At 44.7% G+C, this 22040-nt stretch overlaps 1 protein-coding gene across 1 annotated transcript; it reads left to right on the top strand.

The window, feature by feature from the left end:
• The first annotated feature begins 967 nt into the window (after nt 1–967).
• On the top strand, nt 968–9060 carry LOC144255750 (LIM and SH3 domain protein 1-like). The gene is made up of 4 exons (XM_077800586.1): nt 968–1028; nt 2490–2643; nt 2961–3064; nt 5983–9060. The coding sequence occupies exons 2-4, from the start codon at nt 2523–2525 to the stop codon at nt 6154–6156; spliced, it is 399 nt and encodes a 132-aa protein (XP_077656712.1). The 5' UTR covers nt 968–1028; nt 2490–2522; the 3' UTR covers nt 6157–9060.
• The last annotated feature ends 12980 nt before the right edge of the window (nt 9061–22040 follow it).

Genomic DNA, 22040 nt, shown 5'->3' on the forward strand with positions numbered 1-22040 from the left:
GGGGACCCTACCTAGTCTCCCTGAAGTCCTGGCCAGCAGGGGCCCAGGGCTCAGCACCATGTGCACTTGGGCCTCCCAGCACAGTTGGAGCTGGCCTCCTCCAGGGGGGCCCAGGACAGCTTGCCCCGGGGCTCTGCTGGTGGTCCTGGGCTCTGGCGACCCTCAGTCAGGTCTCTAAGAAAATCAGGAATGTGCTGAGCTGGGAGCAGCGATCTGCCAGCCCCCTGGACGACTCTGGAGGGTCCACGCCTCGGGAATGTGCTCTCACCTTGTGGTGCTTGGATGCGCTTAACACCCATCCGGTGGCCAGCAAAGCAAGGACACAGGTTCCTCATTTGCTGTGGAGGGAGGTGGAGGAAGAGGCTTCCTCTGCACTATCTCTCCTGATCTGCACGCCTGGAGTCCCCTCCAAGTTAGAGTGGCCCTATGATTATCACCCCTTTTGAAAATGAAAAGGGGTATTCTGTTTTCTTTTCTTTCTTTCTTTTTTTTTTTTTAAATGGGGGATGAACCCAGGGTGCTGTGACATGGAACTATGTCCTCAGCCTTTTTTATTTTGAAACAGGATCTTGCTAAATAGACAGGAGCTGGAACTAGAGGCAGGCAGTATGTGGTTACCCTGCTCCTGTGCCTGTTACCAGGGAAGAGTCTGCCTGCCTAGGATTTTGTCCCCGTGTCACCATCTCTGGAAGTCATGTATCTCTGAGCCTCATTTTCCTCTCCTGTAAAATGGAAACTTAAGTATCTGTGTCCAGCTTATTTTTTAGGGTGATCATTGTCAGGGTCAGGGAAGGTAATGTACAAAGAGCTTTTGTGAACTCTGAAGAGCTTGCAGACGTGCAGGTTGTTGGTATGGATGGGAACAGGTGGCGTCTGCATTGGGCAGGGCTTGGCTTGCTTTGCCGATTGGGTGTGGCTCCCTCCTTTGCCATGAAGGGAGGGGACAGGGAAAGGAAGGGCTGGTTCTGACCCAAACTCCTAAATGAGCTGCTTTCTGCCTCCCGCACGCATTCCTGGCGCAGCTTGCAGTAGGTGACACTTCTTTAGCCAGTAGAAGTGGCCCAGGGGTCTCCAGCGGGCCCTGGCTCTGGGGTCTGCCCTTCCAAGTGTCAGCTCTTGCCCTAGACTCAACTAATGCCAAAGGCGAGAGGAGCCAGCAGAGAAAGCCTGGCCAAAGGGGGCCCTGGACTGCGTCAGCATGGGGCAGGCCTGGACAGGACACTCAGGGCCCAGGACCTCGGGCCCTTCCCTTCTGCTCCAGGAAACAGGCTTTGCCTGACTCTTTGCCCTGTTCCCCCACTCCCACCATTCCCAGGAACAGGAAGAGGCAGGACAGGGTCCTGGTGAGCAGGAAGTGAGGGCCAGCCTCCAGTCAGGTGCCCAAGGCCTGCAGGGAATTTGGGGCCCAGGACTCCCTGGGACAGGGCTTGTGCCTCTCTCTGGCTGTCCCTCTGTCCTGCTTTCCCTGCTTTCTGAGTTTCCCCTGGGGAGTGGGGGTGGGCTGTTCGACCTGTCACTCTCTGTCCCACTTTCTCCCCACCCTGAGGCCAGCCCAGCTCTCACAGAGCACTCAAAGTCTGGGTCTCGGCACCTCCCCTTGGTCGAGCTTCTCCCCTCGGGGTCTCCAGAGTGGGTGAGTGTCTCATGAGGGGCCAGAAAACCCGAGCGCTCCTGGGTCTGCTGCTTCTACATCTCCTGCTTTTGCCGTTCGTGTTTTGGGTGTGTTTTACACTGCACTTTCCATATTGAAAAATTATTTTTGTGTCATTGATAAAATGCACATAGTTTGAGAGGATTGTGTTTAAAAAAAAAAGTCTGTGTGAAGCTGGAGATCATGGCTGAGCAATTACCTAGAGTGTGGAGGCCCTGGGTTTGATCCCCAGTACAACTAAATAAAGGAGTGAAATAAAACCACGTGAACAGCAGCAGTCTCCTATTGAAGCCTTTTGGCGGGAAGGGATCAACAGACTCCTGTGAGGTGTTGATCAGATGAAGAGTAGCCTGTGACACAGAATACCTAGCACAGTGCCTGGCACATAGTAAGAGCTCAATAAACAGAGTTGGCTGCTATTGTTGACCAGGATGGAAGCAGGGAAGGCCTAGTCCCTGCCCCAGGCACATACAAATAACCGTTCACATTCATCTGATGCTGTCACTTCCACGGCCCTGTTCTTACATCTCCAGCTTCTAAGCTAGACACCAGTGACCCATTTTACAGGTGTGTCCAAATGCATGGAGATGTGCTCTGCCTGCCTGGAGTCCTCAGGGAGCCTCCCAGCCCAGGATCTTTGTTGAGATGGGATCTCACTATGTTGCCCAGGCTGGCCTTGAACTCCTGGGCTCAGGTGATCCTGCTGCTTTAGTCTCCCAAACAACTGGGACCACTGGCTCATGCCTGCGCTCCACTCTCCTCTCAGGGTCTGTGGCAGCAGGATCCTGGCTAGCTCCCTGCTGCAGGAGCGCTCACCTGGTGCCTCTGCCCCTTGCAGATAAAGTACCATGAGGAGTTTGAGAAGAGCCGCATGGGCCCCAGTGGGGGTGAGGGCCTGGAGCCAGAGCGCAGGGACGCCCAGGACAGCAGCAGCTACCGGCGGCCTCAGGAGCAGCAGCAGCCACCTCACCACGTCCCGACCAGCGCCCCTGGTGGGTGGGGGCCTGTGCAGCCAGGCCCAAGAGCCAGGAGGGGGCTGAAGGAGAGCCATTTGCGCACACACAGGCACAAACCCCAGGTCCCACCCATGGCGCTGGGGTCAGGCCTGAGCTGGGCCGGGGATCAGGAGGGCAGCCCCCAGCTTGAGAGGACACACAGACCCTGCTGGGGAATCCCTCCACAGGCAGAGCAGCTGAGGGGTGGGGGCGAGTGGGGTTGGGGATGGGGCGGTGACATTGGCCCCACGAGGGGACCTGGGAAGGGCTGGGTCTCGCAGATCACTTTCTGAGTCCTCTCTCCCACCTTCCAGTCTACCAGCAGCCCCAGCAGCAGCAGGCCACCCCAGCCTACGGTGGCTACAAGGAGCCTGCAGCCCCAGTCTCCATACAGCGCAGCGCCCCAGGCGGGGGCGGGGTGAGTAGCCCTGACTAGGTGGACAGACCCCCAGAGGGACTGGCGCCCCTGGGAAGGCCTCCTGGACATAGGCCATGGCTTCTCCTGACCTGACCCTGTGTAGGAAGCAGGGGTCTCAGCCTTACTGAGAGGAAGTGCGGTGGATGGGGCCAGGTCTGACTGATTGGGGCCCTGGGTCCTGGCCCTAGTGTGTCAGCCAAGTCACTCCTCTTGTCCTGGCCATTTCCCTGCTCCGGCTCTGTGGGTGCACACAAAGCACCTTTCTGCTTGGGGCCTTCCAGACCTGGGCCCTGCTTCTCATGGGTTGATCCCTCCATGTCCTTCTGCTCAGCTGATCCCGGGCTCTAAGGGCTCTGTCACACCATCCCATGACAGGTGGGTCTCCATGACATTGTATGCCCCACTGGTTTCCTTCAGAGCACTTTTTCCAAATTTAAGAGTTCTCTGTTTAGTAAGTTCTCTGTGTTCCCATGTAGGCAGGGAGTGTCCTTTGGTCCACTTATTCTGAGTCAGGCCCAGAGCAGAGCTCATCCTTTTTGCTGAATAAACAAATAAGCACAGGTAGAAAGGTGGGCAGGCCCCGCTAACCAGTCCTTAGAGAGGACGAGGCTCACCTGTAAGTCCTGCTGCATAGCACACCTGTGGTCCACCTCTGAGTGACCCCGTGCTCTGAGTGCCTGGGAATTCAAAGCAGATTATAAGTGAGAAAGACAGATACGCCGAGAAATAAAATAGCCTGAGACAAGTGACTTCCAGGAGCCTCTTGTCCTGGACATACGCAAGGATGTGTTATTGCCATGGGGATTGGGTTAGAGGTCATCTGAAGGATAAGGTTTCAGATGACCAACCAGTCCTTCAGATACAGGACATGAGTGATTCCACCACCTTCCCACCCTCTAGGAGCTTATATTCCAGCAAGAAAGCAATCACTCAGTAGGTAAATAATGTCAGGCCAGATCACTGTCTGGCATATGCTATGAAGATAGACAGCTGGGTAAGGGACAGGGAGCAGCAGGGTCAAGATGTGACATTTGAGGGCTGGGGTTGTGGCTCAGTGGTTGAGCACTTGCCTAGCATGCATGAGGTACTGGGTTTGATCCCCAGCACCACATAAAAAAACTAAATAAACAAAATAAAGGTACTGTGTCCATCTACAACTAAAAATAAAAAAGTGACATTTGAGCAAAGTCCTCAATAAAGTGGAGGGGTGAATGGCACAGGGAGAACAGCAAGTGCAAAATTCCCAAGTTCAAGGACGTTTGGAAGGTGGAGCCTGATACACATTTCACAACCACATTTCAAGGGCCATCAGGAGGGCTGAGGCGACTAGAGACGGAGGAGGGTAGGTGAGGTCAGACCTAGAGGTACTCGTAGGCCACAGGAGGGCCTTGGTGACTGGCAGTCTGTGCAGACTGACGGGGTTTGCTTGTCCTTTTTACTTTTAGTTCTAGGAGTTGAACCCAGGGGAACTTAACCTATGAGCCACATCTCCAGTCCTTTATTTTGAGATAGGGTCTTCTAAATTGCTGAGGCTGACTTTGAACTTGCGATCCTCCTGCCTCAGCCTCCCAAGCCACTGGGATTATAGAGGTGCATCACCACCCCCAGCTACCCTTTTTTACTTTTTGAGACAAGGTCTTGCTGGCCACAAACTCCTGGACTCAAGCAGTCCTCCTGCCTCAGCCTCCCAAGGATCTGGGACTATAGGCACCTGCCACCAGGCCTGGCCTGACATAATGGTCTTAAAAGATCGTGGTGGCGCCTGTATGGGAAGTTAGCAGTTGAGCACTGAGGGTGAAGCAGAGAGGCAAGTTGGGAGGCAGTTGCAAGACATGATCTTAGATGGCAGCAACTTTGGCCTGAGATAGAGGTAGAGTTAGTGATAAGAGTCCACCTCACTTTGTGAGGGGTGTGGCCTCTAATCCTGCGGGGTTATAGATTTCAAACTTTGTTTTTTGAAGCCCCTGGACAGGGTACAGTGAGAACCAAGGAATTTAGATGGCCATCTACCACCAATAGATGTCACGTCAGGGATCATCTATGATGGGGTTTACACAGGTTGTGACTGAGGTTTGGAAGGTGGAGCGTGATACACATTTCATGACCACTCAAGATTTTTCCCTCAAGGAAAGGTTTTTGTCCCCAACTTGGGAGTAAAACCAGTCTAGTCATGGCGTCAAAAGGAAACCATTGGTGCTTATAATAATCCAAATAGTAGTGAATAGCCATCGTCACATTTTATTTTATTTTTGATCAAAATTTTAAACACAATCTCCACATCTTGCCTTTGAGATCTTCCTGCATCCCTGGTGGGGGAGGCGAGGTGGGTGAATGTATCCCCAGCCTGCCCTGTGCCTGGCCTTTAGTCAGTGCCAAGTACATCCATAAAGGACAGGAACTCGGGCTGGGGTCGTGGCTTAGCATTAGAGCACTGGCCTGGGGCTCGGATTCGATCCTCAGCACCACGTTAAAAAAAATTTTTTTTTAATATTTATTTTTTAGTTGTAGTTGGACACAATACCTTTATTTTACTTATTTATTTTTTTTATGTGGTGCTGAGGATCGAACCCAGGATCTCGCATGTGGGAGATGAGCGCTCTGTCGCTGAGCCACAACCCCAGCCCCTAAAAAAATTTTTAAAAAAAGGCGGGTGGGGGGGAACTTTCAGAAAGTAGGACACAAGAAAAATGATGGCAGATCACAGCCCAGGTCCTCCATCTCTTGGGTGACTGCTTTCTTGGGTGTGCTCAGGAGTCCTGGAGAGTCACTTGGAGGTACAGCTGTCAGGAGCAAGCTCAGGGTGGAGCGCTCCCGGGCATTTGCGAGGCCCTGGGTTCTAGTCCCAGCAAAAAAGAAAGAAACCGGGCGAGAGCCCGCCGGCCGGCCGGGCCCCGCTGACTGTGCACCCCCACCCCCAGAAGCGGTACCGTGCGGTGTACGACTACAGCGCCGCCGACGAGGACGAGGTCTCCTTCCAGGATGGGGACACCATCGTCAACGTGCAGCAGATCGACGACGGCTGGATGTATGGGACCGTGGAGCGCACCGGCGACACGGGGATGCTGCCGGCCAACTACGTGGAGGCCATCTGAGCCCCGCGGTGCCCTCCCCACCCAGTCTTCAGTGCATTCCATGACATCGCATCCGTCCCCGGTCGTGACCCATCCACCCTTCAGTGTCTCTGTTTCTTAAGATCTGCAATGGCTTGTTTATTCCCATCCCTCCTCCAGCTTTTTTTTTTTTTTTTTTGCCAACTGAAGCCTTGTTCTGCTACTTTCGCGGGCTCCTTCCTCTGGCAGGTTTCCCCTTGTCTGACTTCCTGGTTTCTCTCTGGATGGAATAGGCATGGCCACTCTGGGGGAGGGCAAGGCCCACGGGCTGGGCGGGCTGGAACCAGAGACCTCTGTGGCCCCCGGCTTAGCCTCCCCTCTCTCTGACCCCTCGGATGCCCCCTGCCCAGCTTCTCACACACCCAAACATTCCAGTGCCAGGTGAGCCCCACATGCCCAGGACCCCCAGGCAGGACTCTATACATCCCTGGGGTGGGGTGGGGTGGGGCTCCGCTGTGTGTGGGACCAGGATGGGGGCTTTACCCCTCTCTCAATGTGGGGGCTGCTAACTCACCAAGGGATCTCCCTCTCTCCCCTCTGCCTCCCCATGTACTCCCTGCACTGTGACCCCCACACCTGGGGGGGCAGGCAGACCAAGAGCCCCCAGGAAGCACAGCTTGGGTGAAGCTCTTGCCTTTCTTAGCTTTAGGGGCAGCCGCAGGAAGGAGGGGAGCAGGGCATTCCCTTTTACCCCACTTCCACCCCCATTCTCCAGGGACTCCTTTGCCTCCCAGGCTGGAAGCTGTGCTGAGGGCGTGGAGACCTCCCCTGGGCTCTGGGTTAGCCATGCTCTTCCCTCCTCGTGGGTAGAGGTCTGGGGCCCCCATAGCCTCCCCTGTCCTGCTCTGTGCCAAGTGGGCCTGGAGCTGTGCAAAGCCAGCTCTGTCTCCACAGCTTGGCTTGCTGGGACCCAAGCGAGCATGTGTGCAGATGACTGTAACAGGAAAATGTAAGGGTGACAGGAGGAACCAGGTGTATGACTGCTGGTTGTCTGGGCTTGTGTGCAAGGTATGTGTGTGTGTGCGTGCGTGCGTGTGTGTATGTGTGAGTGAGAGAGAGAGAAAGGGGGCAGAGCCCTCTGCCCCTGATGTTTTCCTTAAACCGACAGTGAGAGGGAGGACCCTGGTGGAGAGAAGCTCTTTGGGTTCTCTCTGGGGTGGAAGCCCTCCTTCCTCCTATCTGAATGAGGAGACTCCATGCCCCCTTTTCAGGGTGAAGAGCAACGGTGGGGGTGGTTGTGGAGTTGGGGACTGTTGCTGGGCCTGTTGTCCGCTGGGTTGAGAAAGGGGAAGACTTGGTGTGGGCCTCTTCTCTCCCTGTTCCTGGAACTGCTGAGTAGGGCACCAGAAGGTTCTTGGTCACTCACTGTGGTGCCTCAGTCTCCCCTCAAGCCTCCCCCTGTGTCTACTGGAAGCAACAGAGGGTCCCAGGGCTCCAAAACTGGAAGCACAGGCTCTGGGAGGAGGAAGGGCAAGACGGTGCTACATCAAAGTTCCTTCTCTGGGTGAGGGCCGGGATACCTCTCCCCTGGCTTTATTCATCTCTGGGTTTTCTTGTCACCTCCCTGTGTGTCTCCCCCTCCCCACATTGTCAACCTTAGTCTGATCAGGCCCTGCAGCTGACTTTTTTTTTTCCCCCAGGGCTGGGATGGAACCCAGGGCTTCTTAAATGCTAGGCAAGTGCTCTACCACTGAGCCACACCCCCAGCCCCTCAGGTGGCATCTTGCCCCATTGCACACTTGAGCCCTGCAGGTGAGGGCGAGGACCCCAGGATGGTAGCCTATTAAGCAATCAGGTCTGCATGAGTGTCCTGTCAGTGGCTCACATTTGATTTGGGAACATGTAGTCCAGATCAGAGGTTGACAAGCAGCTGGAAGGAGCACCTGCCTGACCCGTTCCTTTTCCTTTCTGTCTCATTTAAGTAAGGGCAGGTGGAGTGTCCTCTTGGACGATTTGGGGACAAGCTGGACAGAGGAAGAATATTGGGGAATAGCCTTGGGGATGGTGCTGATCCACTCTGTTTTCTCTTGATTTCAAAGCACAATGTGGATCTGGGGACCAGAGGTCAGGGACACATCCTGTTGCAGGGACTGTGGTTGGGAGGGGGTGCCACCTCCCTCAAGAGGAGCCAGCAGCCTATTTCACATAGCTGGACTTCCAAAACAAGGCAAGCCAGCTCCTATTCTTCCCATCTGAAGTCCTAAAAATAGGGGATGCTTTCTCACACACCCCCAGAGAGAGGAGGCACTCTCACACTGGTGCTGAGGGGACCCAGAGTAGCTAGAGCCTATGTTCCTTCCCAGAACCTTCCACCCTCAGAAGAGCACAGAACCCCAAGGGCTGAGCTGAGCCCCTGATCTTTGACCTTCACAGAGGTCTTGTAGCCAGTCTAACCCAGGAAAGATAATACCTGGGAACATCAGTTTTGTGGACCAATCCTACCGTGCCCAAAAGCCCACCATGGGAAGTGTGGATTCTTCCAACAGTGCTTCCTGCCTCCCCCGCCCCATCCCTCCAGGGAAAACTCCTTTATTGCTTCATTTCTGCCTTTTTCCCTTCACACATGCACTTTTGGGCCTTTTTTTAATAGCTGGAAAAAAACAAAACACCACCCCACAAACCCGTATTTAAAAAGAAACAAGTGACCCTGTGAAATTCGCCTGTCCAAGCATTTCATCTGTTTGTATGTGTGTGTATGCGTGCGTGTGTGTGAAACCACTCACTCATCTTTTTATATGGGGTTGTTGTCTTTTGGGTCTATTTGGTCCCCTCCCTCATGGGCTTGTGCTTGGGATCAAATCTTTCTGGCCTGTTGTGATTCTGAACATTTGACTTGAACCACAAGTGAAACTTTCTCCTGGTGACTCAAATAAAAGTATAATTTTTACCTGCGGATTTGGTTTCGTCTTTGGCTCTGAGGTGCTGGTGTGTGTGTCCTATGAGCTTGGGGCCATTGGCCCCTGTGCCCTCTGGGATTCCTGCTGGCCCGTAGGGAGAGAAGGACTATCTGGAAGCCAAGGGGCAGTTTGCTCTGGGCACCCAGGCTCTGGCATCTGCTTCCTGCTGTGGAGCATTTCCTTCTTCCCAGCCTACTCCTGGCTTTTCCACTCATCCCTCTCTACCTGACGAGGTGGTGGTGACACTGCCTGAGCTCTTGGTTTCCTCCTTATACTGTCCAGCTTCCTTAGTGATGACTGTCTCCCCACCAGCCAGTGCCCCTCCGGGCAGATAATGGGTCAAATTCATCTTTCAATCCCTGGTACCAGTCCAGGGTCCTGCATGGAGCTGCTCAACAAATACTGAACTAACAAATGAGCCCTGGAGCAGTTCTAGTTCTACGAGGTGGTGAGACCTCAGCATGGTTTGAAGAGTAAAATGACAGAGGTTGTCCCATGGTGGTACAAGACTTAGGATAAAACTAAGGTGGCCTAGCATCTCAAGGCCCTCTTCTCAGAGCCATAGGAAGGTGATTTTTAGCATGTTCTCCTTTGATCTTCCTTAGAGCCTGTAAAGGAAGTAGCTACTTTGATGGGATGCTGGGTCTCACACAGCCTCTGGTGGTGAACACTGTGCCCCTGCCCCATGAGCTACAATTAAAGGCAATACTGATACTCATCCCTAAATGAAGTAGCTGCCTAATACGTTCCCAGTAGGAGGAAATGAGTTGGGAAGTCTAGTTTGTTGGCTGGATCCCTCTGCAGAGCTGCAGTGCCCCTCCCCTGGTTCTTCCCCCGGAGGTTTTACCTTCAGAGTGAATGAAGGAGGCTGTAGGCTTTGGAGGGCATCAGTGCTGTTTTCATCCTCACAGAGGCTCTGTGCTCTGCCTCCTGGGAATGGGCCAAACTCCTCCAAGGAGGAGTTTCTAGATCCATCCCCAGATGGGAATAGACCCCCTTTTGGAAGCAGCCTAAGTTCCTGAGGGGGGTTACCAATGTCTTAACCCCCAAACTTTTGAAAAATTGGAGAGTAGGCCTCAGAGATATCCCAGGGACACTTTAATAGAAAATCAAGTTATAAAAAGGCATAAAGCAACAAAAGTCATAACTGTCTGAGACAGGAAGATCGTGAGTTTAAAGCCAGCCTCAGCAAAAGCAAGGTGCTGAGCAACTCAATGAGACCCTGTTTCTAAATAAAACACAAACTAGGGATGGGGATGTGGTTCAGTGGTCGAATACTCCTGAGATCAATCTCCAGTACCAAAATAAACAATAACAACAACAATAATAATACATTAATCCTTTTTCCTTCAGAAGAAATGACTTGAATTTGCTTTTCTAGACACTTATTACGTAGGGATAAGCCTGAGAATTTTTCAGTGTCCTCTCTGTGGATAACACCATGTTGAGCTTTGAAGAGAAAACAAAGCGGTGACAATGGCACAGGAGTGAAGGGATAGATGGAGAGACCCGTGTTCATCCTGTAAATGGAGCCATGTGAATAAAATGCACCACAAATGGGGATGAGCAGTCAGGGTCCAAGGACTGCCCAAACCAGTAGCAACCAGTCTGGAGAGGAGAGTGTGGACTCTGTAGTCTGTGAGCCTGGTGTGAGTCTCACTCCTGCTGCTATTAGACTATTCAACATCAGGGAAGCTCCCAGCCGTGCATAAAAGACTTGAAGCAGGTTGAAATTACACCTTGCAGTGCAGTATCTGCCACAGTGTAGGACTCAGAAGCTAGCTCCATCCCTAGGGATGCCATCTGAGACTCACATGAGACCATTGTCCATGTCCCATCCACATTGTGGTGACCTTCTGAACTTATCAGTGGACCACCCATTGCTAGCCATTATTTTTCTGAGATAATTTGCCAGAAATATGAGAGGAAAAAATGAAGCAGGAGAATCCATTCTCAGGTGATCTGGAGAAAGTTCCTATCCCCTCCAGGCTCCCCAGCAGGTAAACTCCATAGAGATACCATGTATCTAAATGCAGTTAGCATTTCTGTACAAAGTGGGTCTGGGTTCCTGGGAAGAAAGTGAGCCTCTTCGGTTCTGCCTGGTCTAATTCTAGCAGTTCCCTGGTCACACCCCCCCCCCGGGCTTTGTGATTGGTTGACTGTGGTGTGTGTGTGGGGGGGGGGGGGTGTAAACTGCTGATGGAGCCACAGCATCCCTTAGTCTCAGGTTCCCAGGAGGGGGGAAGGGACAGGAACAAGGGAAGAGGAGCCATTTCTCTGCACGGATCGCAACCTTGGCGCTCCCAGCTCACGTTTCACAGAACCTAGAGGCCTTTTTGGCCTAGGACTGCACAATGCTGGATATTTTCATCCTGATGTTCTTTGCCATCATAGGCTTGGTCATTCTGTCCTACATTATCTATCTGCTCTAGTGGCCGGATTTGCTGCCGAGAGCCTGCGGGAGAACAGCTCAGAGGGGAAGAATGGAGCTGAAGGGCCGAGCATCCTTCTTGCTGACGCACCGGTGGATTTTTGCTTCTGGTCATTATTTTGGGTATTGATTCAAAAATGAAATGAAAAGAGAGCTTGTTTTCCTATTTATTTCTCAGATGCACGGATATAGCATTTCTTGGACTGCTCTGAAAAGAATAAGAAACACAAGCTTCTTTCTTTAGAGCCTAATTTAAAATGTGTTTTTTGAAATTAAAAATAAACCCAGAATGCACAGGATTTTAAAATAGGATGGGCTGGAGTGACGTGAATGGCAGGGAGGAACTATCCTTTCCTAATTTCCTCTTCAAGTTAGGTGCGCAGCCAAGTTGTACGTTTTATCCAGGCAATTAAAGGTAAAACGATTCTATGTGCCAGCAGAGTAGTTTACAACCATACTGGCATAATTGTATTAATTAATTCATTGATGACTCGTTCTTACTTGATGATAAGGTAACAAATGGATTTACTTGGGGTGGGGTTTGTGGGGGGGGTGTCCATTTTTCCCAGCTGTGGAATCTGGCAGGGAGGAGGGAGGAACTCCAAATCCTTTTCCTGGTCTGACCAGTGGTTGAGACCTTTGCTGCTGTTCCCATCTGAGCCTTTTTGTTTCTGGTTTCCCACAGCTCCTGTCTCCAGTCCAACAAGAGGCCTCTTATCAACAACAGCAGCCCTGCTGCCCAGCAGACTTCTTCCAGAGCCTTCCGGACATGGTTAACCCCTGGCAAACAAGGGGCTTTGTGAGGCAAAGGCAGAGGCAGAGGCAGAGGCACTCACTGGGACATCAGGAATTCATGGGCATGGCTGGCAGATGCTGTATGCGTTTGAGCTGTAGAGAGAGCGTGGTGAGAATACAGAAAGTTGAAATGTAGACTCATTAAAGTGGAAAACTGCTCAAAAATCCATCTGGGTAGCCTTTCCTTAGGTCTAAATGCTACTGCACATGAAGCTGAAATACCTTCTTTCCTTTCACCACAAACAGGCGTTCCCTTTTAAGTTCAAGAGCAAGTTCAAGTTGCCTGTCTAATCAGTGTTTTTACAGATTTCACAATCTGGGGTTGTGTGGTTTCCCTTGTCTTCACTCTCTGGCCAGAAGAAATTTGTCATTTGAGTTTTTAAGATTTATTATTTCTTCCCTATCTCATGCCATCTGAGCCCCTAGTTTTTTAATTAAAAATTGAAATGGATAGAAAGTTTTTATTCTTTATTCCTGATTATAAATTATTGAAACAAAATGGCTGTACTTACCTTATTTAGGAAAAGTCTCTTACCCCAAAGTGAGTGGTTTTGTTTTTGATTGTTGAATGTTCCTTTTTTGAGGGAAAATAAAAAAAGGAAACTGTCAACATATTTCCCTGTTCAATTAGGATTGAGTAAGCTCATTTACTCATTTTGGCATTAAGATAGAATTGGTTCCCCAATCTGTAGTGTCTATTCTTTGAAAAGTCCAACATAATTGTTCTACATTTGATTTTCCTTTCTATCTTAAAAATAAAGGAGAAATATTAATAGTTTTTGTAATAATATTGTGTTCAATTGCTGTGTTTTTAAAAGAAATAAAATTGAAACACTGTATGTTACAATTAAAATGGAAAACTTGCATTTTAAATCCTGGACAAAGTTGTGTGTGACTCCAATAATCTCAGCTGTTCTGGAGGCTGAGGCAAGAGAATTGCTTGAGCCCAAGAGTTCAGGGCCAGCCTGAGCAACAAAGTAAGACTCCCACCTCTTAAAAAATAATAATGCCAAGTATGGTGACGCACACCTATAATCTCAGGGCCTTGGGAGGCTAAGGCATGAGGATTATAAATTCAAGGCCAGCCTCAGCAATTTAGCAAGACTCCGTCTCAAAATAAAAAGGGGCTGGGGAAGTAGTATGTGGTAGAGTATCTCTGGGTTCAATCCTCAGTACTATAAATTTTTTTAAATAAATAATAAATAATCAGAGTAAAACAAAATAAAGTTCTGAACAAGAAGAAAACATTGTTATCTTGCAAACAAATTATCTGACCTTCAATATTTCATTTAAACTCTAGGGCTTTAGTTTATTCTGTCAGATGAAAGAGTTAGACTAGAGAATTGATAATATGCCTTCCCATTTTAAAATTGTAGAATTCTTCTAAGAGGTATTGTTATTGGAAACTACCTTACTGAGAACAGAATTTTCATAGAAAAACAGTAATTTATCAGCAATCCCTTTCTACTCACTCTCTCTAATATGACATTTTTTTAGTACTGGGTATTGAACCCAGGGGTGCTTTACCATTGAGCTACATCCCAAAGGTCTTTTTTATTTGAGACAGGGTCTTGCTAAGTTGCTTAAAGTCTTGCTAAATTGCCCAGGCTGACCTTGAACTTGCAATCCTCCTGCAAGTTCAATCCCAAATTGCTGGGATTACAGACATATGCCATTGCATCTTGCCCAATATGACATTTTATAATGGCAATTCAATTGGAAAAGTAATTTTTTTTTGCACCAACAGGCACATTTTTTAGAGGAAATGGCAGTATTTATTTTTATTTTTTATTTTTTGAGAGAGACAGAATTTTAATATTTATTTTTTTAGTTATCGGCGGATACAACATCTTTGTTTGTATGTGGTGCTGAGGATCGAACCCGGGCTGCATGCATGACAGGCGAGCGCGCTACTGCTTGAGCCACATCCCCAGCCCGGCAGTATTTATTTACTCCAATTATACATATATTTAATAATTTGCCTAAGCTTTTTTAAAAAAATATTAAAAAGTAAAATTCTATATGGCAGTATGTAACAAAAAGATGAGCAATTTATAGATACACTAATACAAGAAGTGTGGTTCTAGGGGCTGGGATTGTGGCTCAGCTGTAGAGCAGTTCTGCCCAGCTCGGGCGGGACCCGGGTTCAATACTCAGTACCACATAAAAATAAAGGCATTGTGTTGTGTTCATCTACACCTAAAAAAAATAAATAAATATTAAAAAAAGAAGCATGGTTCTCTCTGAATATTGATAAATTCAGGGATGACTGTCAGTGGGGTCCTGGACATTTCCCACTAGAATATTCCTCTGACTCCTTGGCATAAACATGTATTTCAAATTGTAATTTTCTACTTCAAGCCCAGATAGCAACTATACATCCTTACCTAGGAAATGCCAGTATTTTGGAGGAATCCAAAGTACACAGTTAATTATGATGGTTAAGTCTTCATAGTATAGTCTCTAACCAAGCTTACTCTGAAGTCTTTTATAAGATCAAGGTTCTTCAGTCTGTATCCATATAAAATTCAAACAAATAAATTCAGTGGGGGATAAAAAGCCAGTTTTAGTCATACACCAGTTATATATAAATCTGGTATTAGATGCTTACTTAAGGACAGAAAGCTTACCCACCTTTTCTATTACTTGTGAAATAGCATAGTTTTAAGAAATAAATACAAGTTGAGCTGGGTGTGGTGACACACGCCTGTAATCCCAGTGGCTTGGGAGGCTGAGACAGGAGGATTTTGAGTTCAAAGCCAGTCTCAGCAATGGCAAGGCCCTAAGCAACTCAGTGAGACCCTGTCTCTAAATAAAACACAAAAAAGGGCTTGGGGTGCTAGGGTAGCGGCTCAGTGGTAGAGTGTTCACCTAGCACATGTGAGGCCCTGAGTTCAATCCTCAGCACCACATAAAAAATAAATAAATAAAATAAAATAAAGGTATTGTGTCAAACTACAACTAAAAAATAAATATTAAAAAAGGGGGAGTTGGGGATGTGGCTCAGTGGTTAAGCACCCCTGCATTCACTCCCTAGTACAGAAAGAAATATTGGAAAAAGTTTTATGACTTTATCCCCAGTATTGCAAAAAAAGAAAAAAATAAATTTTATAACTTTGTGCCTATATATTCTTGCTATAACATGCCAGCTTATAACATAGATGTAGTTTTATTGTGTTGTTTTGATAAATTCCTTTAAAAAATGTTTTTTATGATGGGGGATCTCACTATGTTACCCAATCTGGTCTGGAATTTCTGGCCTGAAGGTATCCTCCTGCTTCAGCCTCCCTATTCGCTTGTATAATTTTTTTTTTACCTTTAAACTATTTTCATCCTGGCATCCTAAATATTAAAACATTGAAAAAATACTTTCTGTTATATAAAGTTTTGTATAAATTTTACAAACCTATATTATAGGGCAATCATGTCCAATAAAATGAGGATTACATTTGGCTCATGTCAAATATAGTAAAAACATCTCTGAATAATGTAAATTACTAAGGAAAAAGTTAGTGTCACATAAGGCTAAGAAACATGTGTTAGTCAGCTTCTCATTGCTGTGACAAAATTATTGAGAAAATCCTAAAGGAGGAAAAATCATTTTGGCTCACAGTTTCAGAAGCTCCAGTCCACGGTCAGCTGGCTCCATTGTTTCTGGGAGAGTAGTGAGGAAGTATGTCAAGGTAAAAGGGTATGTAGAAGCAAACCTACTCACCTCATGGTGGCCAGGAAGCAGAGAAGGGAAAGGGCTGGGGGTAAGATACATCCCCAAGGACTCATTCCCTTCAACAAGCCCCCATCTCTGAATATTACTGCACTGGGGACCAAGACTTCAACATGAGTCTTTGAGGGTCATTCCAAATTCAAAGCATAACAAATCATTACACTAATACCCTCTTTTTGTATGAAAATAAGAAGCTTGTATGGAAAAGTGACATATTTCAAGAGAAAGGATTACCAAGAGAAAGTAATTTCTCTTAGTAAAGGATTTTTTTTTTAAAGTTAAAGGAAAGATGTCGAGCATGGTGGCGCACGCCTATAATCCCATCGACTCAGGAGGCTGAGGCAGGAGGATCTTGAGTTCAAAGCCAGCAAAAGCAAGGCACTAAGTAACTCAGTGAGACCCTTTCTCTAAATAAAATATAAAATAGGGCTGGGGATGTGGCTCAGTGGTCGACTGCCCTTGAATTCAATCCCTGGTACCAGAAAAAAAAAAAAAAGTTAAAGGAAAGATAAATGTTACAAGGTTAGAACCACCTACAACTCATTTTTTTGAGTGTATGAAATCAAACCCAAACTTTCTGAGCTTAAAATTGGCATAATTTATTAAGTTTCAGAAAATTGTCTTGCTTTTTAAAAATTTAGCATTATTCAGACTTCAAAAACCCTTAAAATATCATTTTAATTTTAAATTACTAAAAAGTAGTAGGGTTTTCCCTTAGTAAAGTACTTAAGCATAGTTGATGTGGAAAATTATCTGTTGTAGATTATGTTTTGGCTTTATCATACTCCAAATATTTTGGGGTTGGGGTTGTATCTCACTGGTGGAGTGCTTGCCTAGCATGTACAAGGCACTGGGTTTGATTCTCAGTAATGCATATAAATAAATAAAAGGTTCATTAACTACTAAAATTTTTTTAAAAAAATATACACTGGATTAAAGATGATATACTAAATTTAAAAACACTCTAAATATTTGCTAAGCCTAGAAGAGCCTCTTCTAAGTCATTTTTATTTTCACCTACTTTAAACAAAAAAATAAGACCAAAGTCACATATAAAGAGAAAACAGAAAAAGCCATTGATACGTCTTCCAGTGTAAAATCAAAATGCTAAGGCAGGAGCTGGAATTGTAGTTCAGTGTAGAGCACTTGCCTACCATGTACGAGGCACTAGGTTTGATTCTCAACACTGCATATAAAAAAATAAAATAAAGTATATTGACAACTAAAAAAAATATTTAAAAAGTACTAAAGCAAATAAATGGAGAAATATCTAAGAACTAATTTGTTCTTAGAAAACACTATATAATATCTTATAGTGTTTATAGGGGAATTGCAGGTAATCCACAATACTTAGTTACATACTTTGTTTTTTGGAACTATTGTTAAATTATGGTAACTGGAATACTAATTGTTTGGGGATTTGATCACCAAACAGCAGAACAGTGTATAGTTTTACTTAAGAGATTACTGCTCAATTTATGAGTAGTTGCTAACAAATAAAATTACTTAATTTTTATATGCTATACTCTTAAGCATAAGTATGCACATCAATATATAGTTTCTTTAACATTGCTGTATATTATTGGGCTGGGGTTGTGGCTCAGCAGTAGAGTGCTCGCCTAGCACATGCTAGGCCCTGGGTTTGATCCTCAACACCACATATAATAAATAAAATAAAAGTATTGGGTCCAACTGCAACTAAAAAATAAATATTTTTTAAAAACATTGCTGTATATTAAGACGATTCATTAGGGTTATGGAGCATAACTCAGTAGTAGAGTGTGTGTATGCCTAGCAGGTGCAATCTTCAGTGTCTTCCCAATACTGTCCAAAAAAAAAGACAATTTGTTTTTTTATCATAGTAGAGCTCTAATTAATAGCTTAAATGAAAGTAAGCTTCCGCACAAGAAACCCAGTGACTTGCATAATGACAAACTGAACAAGTTGGAAATGTTTCTAATTTTAACTTAATTTTATTAATACAAATAAATAACAAATTAAATAAAATTTAGCAAGTATTAAATCTTTAGATGTCAGACATTTTGCCACACATACAATGTTTTTGAAATAACAATGCATATTTTCTATTTTATGTACCTTTAAGCAAGCAGTGATCTTTGAATGTCTACCAGTGTTAATTTTTTTTTTAATTAAATATCCTTTCAGAGCCTAAACTGTTGGCTTTTGTTGTTGTTGTTCTGAAAAGTCTTGTTAGTTGACAAATTTTCTGGAATTATATTTGTTTTCTTGATGAGAAAAAAAAGTGTTCTTAGTCCTTTGGCACTTTTTTCTCGTACCCTGTGTCCAATACAGCTATCTTTCAGGTCATCTTTCCTATTTAGTGAGGCCACAATAAACCAAGGAGTGTGCATGCATGTCCTTATTTCTTACAGGTTTCCCAGCTACCTGGTAGTGGAATTGCTACAGAAGTCATATAGCTAGTAAGGTGTCAAGTAACCAGAGGCTTTTGTAGCATTTTTACCTCCCAATATTTATCGACATAAAAATCTGTCATCATACAATTGAGTACTATTCATATAAAGAGGTTGACCCTTTAGTAAAAATCACACAAAGAGGTTAATGTTTGTTTTTTATTGATATAAGATGGTTCTTCCAGTTGCACATTTTGCTCGGCACCTCATACTTGCTCTAATCTCTGAAAGTGAACAATTATCCTGGCAATAAAATCTTTGTTATTAACCAAAGAACTGTAAGCATGTTGAATCAACATAGGATGAGAAATGTGAGACAGGTGCCTATTGTTTGTGCTTGGAGAACATTCTGATAAGCAATACTGGGCTTCTTGAACACTTGAACCTCTTCCCAAGTGTGGTCACTTAATGCCCACATTGCGAATAGGATGAAGTTGAGGGGCAGAAGGAATCATCCAAATGTGTTAAAGATAGATGTCCTATAGTTTCACACGGCATAAAGTATTTATCATAAGATATAAACTTCCAATTGGTTTCCAAGAAAAGTAACACCATTAGTTTGTTATTAGTACTGTTATGGTGGTAATGATTTGTGTCTGAGAAACAATAATAAAGATAAATATAATGAACTTGAGCTTGCTTCTAGGAAAAATCATCCTATGAATCAAAGTCAAAGGAAACTGAGGAAATCACTATAAAAAGAAAAAAAAAGTGCTGCGGACTGGGTCTTCTAATTTAAGCCAATCTTCTGATTTAGAAAAAGACATGGGTTAAATGATCTGACCAGTTAATAGTTGACATAGTTGTGTATTACAGTGGTTATAGAGTTAGAAATAGACAGTCTCTTAATGTGTTAGAATTTTTTTTTTTTTTTGCAAATACTCCATTTTGGGGGGGCAATGTGACTTCTACACCATCACAATATCAGCACTAATGAGAATAATACGTGCTTTTGCAAGTTAACCTCCCACTTTAAAACCTGATATTACCTGTAATTCCTGATGACAAATGTATTCAGCAAAAAACTGGACCAGTGAGTTGTATAAACTGCGAATTTGGTCACAAATGTTGCATCTATTAATATTTATTTATTTTATATGGGCACTTTACCATACTGAGTCCCATCCCCAGTCCTTTTAATTTATTTTGAGACAGGGTCTCACTAAGGCTATTCTAAGAGGAGAGAGAAGAGAGTTGCTAAGGCTATTCTTCAGCCTGAGATTCTCCTTCCTCAGCCTCCCAAATCTCTGGGATTACAAACATGGAACACCATGCCTGACTGTCTCTATTAATAATTAAATGAAGAATTTGTTAGCTACATTTTAGTGGTAATAAAATGATACCATTTGTCTGTAGCATCCAAAGAATACATCAAATTTCTTATGTTCCAAAATATTTTTAGGAGGAGAGAATAATCTCACAATTATTCAGAGTGAATAATGTGAATTTAAATGAATTTGCAGCAACGAGTCATGGTGGTTCAAGAGTGTAATGAGATTCCAAATATAGTTCAAAGGTATTTTAAATTAAACCTTGCTTCTTTTGTAAACTTAGATAATTTAAGGAATTCAAGGACACTTCATAATGCAAAACTTCATTCTCTAAAAAAAAAAAATGAAATTTAGTAACTACTTAGTGAAATCTTAAAAATATCCCCTATATTAACTTTTACTTTTTCTTTATTTTCTTCCCCAATAATCCTAGCTTGGAATCATCAGTGTTTTGATAAACAAATCTATTAGGTTTTTCAAAGTAGGTATGGAAACATGTGGTGGGGAAGAAAAATGTAACTAAGATGTTACTTTGTACTCTGGTACTTGTCACTACCACTGAGCTACATTCTCAGCCCTTTTTATTTTTTATTTTGAGACAGGGTCTCCCTAAATTGGCCTCCAACTTGCAATCTCCCTGCCTCTGCTTCCTGAATCCCTGGGATTACTGGCATGTGCCACCACACCCAGCTAGTTATGGATGAATTCTTCAACTTAGAAAAAGAAAACAAAACCAGGATAAAAGCAAGAATTTGCTTTTGCACAAATCTGTAAATGACAAATCTAGAGAAAAAAAATTCCTGCCACCAATGGGGATTATAGTTAGACAATAAAAGGAAAGTGACCCTTCAAAACTGAAGGTAATTGCTTTTGCTACTGAAGTACAATAAAATCTTATTACCACAATTTTCATGTTCTCCACAATGTTCACTCATCAGTCCTATCAAATCTTTCACTGAGCCCCCTTTTTAAAAATAATTTTTAAATTGTGGGCTGGGGATGTGGCTCAAGCGGTAGCGCGCTCGCCTGGCATGCGTGCGGCCCGGGTTCGATCCTCAGCACCACATACCAACAAAGATGTTGTGTCCGCCGAGAACTAAAAAATAAATAAAATATTTAAAAAAAAAATTTTTTTTAAATTATCAGTGGACCTTTACTTTATTCATTTATTTGTGGTGCTGAGAATTGAACCCAGTGCCTCACACATGCTAGTCAAGCACTCTATCACTGAGCCACAACCCCAGCCCTCACTGAGCCCTTTTTGCCAAAATTTGAGAATTTTCCACAATTTCCATCCCTCTTCTGCAGACAATTCCCATATATCCTAGTGTTTCTTCCCCCCATCAGCTCCAGAGGTAAGTTAAATCAAAGTCTTGGGAAAAGAAAGCTAGCCTCTGTGAAATCCAGTTGGAAGGAGGCTGTCAAGAAGTTAGGTGATCAGGGGCTCAGTGGTATAAATCAATAGTACTGGTGCTTGCCTAGCATGTACTTGACACGGGGTAAGAGGGGGAGAGCACATAAAGAGGAAATGGGAGATCCAGGAGGGCTCCTGTTTGTGTGTGTTTGTTTTTTTGCTAGCGCTAGAGATAAAACCCAGAGCCTTGTATTCTACTACTGAGCTACACTCCCAGTCCAAATCCCATTTTTTGAGATATGGAAGAAAGCTTAGAAAGAAGGGCAAATTATTTGTGAAGATTTTTCTAGCAGCAGAATAGCTACTTTCTTTCATTATATAGTTTCTCTTATTTGTAACATTTCATTCTAATCCCCAGAAAAGTATAAGATGATTTGGTTGTATTATGATAATATATACCTTCCTCTATTTATGGACCTTTTGTGTCATTGTTTTAAAGAAGGAAATATATATGTATATGATATGCCTGTACATATATTATATATATATAATATGTATATATATATATATATATACAACATACTTCTTTTGTTCTTTATCTGTTACTCCATATAAAATATGAATGAAATATATTATTCTTTGTAATCACATGCCAAGAGGTAATAAGGAATGTGATTTATATTCTGCACATTCTAAAATACCATATTGCAAATCTTCACAAAACATTCTAGGCTGTATCTACACAACCTATGCAAAGTGAACAGATACTATTGTTTAGTGAATTTGGGTCTGTTCTAACTATAAAACAGAATTTTCTCTTTTTTCAAAGATCCACACAAACAGAACGGACTGACAGTTAACCTTCTATTTTGGTTTGGTGTTGAATTTAACAAAACTTGGAGTCTGAGGCAGAGCTTATTTTCCAGAGAAATTACAGCATATTCTTGGGTTTGCCTGTTGTT

This window comes from Urocitellus parryii, chromosome 7 (genome assembly GCF_045843805.1).
Source record: "Urocitellus parryii isolate mUroPar1 chromosome 7, mUroPar1.hap1, whole genome shotgun sequence".
NCBI lineage: Eukaryota > Metazoa > Chordata > Mammalia > Rodentia > Sciuridae > Urocitellus > Urocitellus parryii.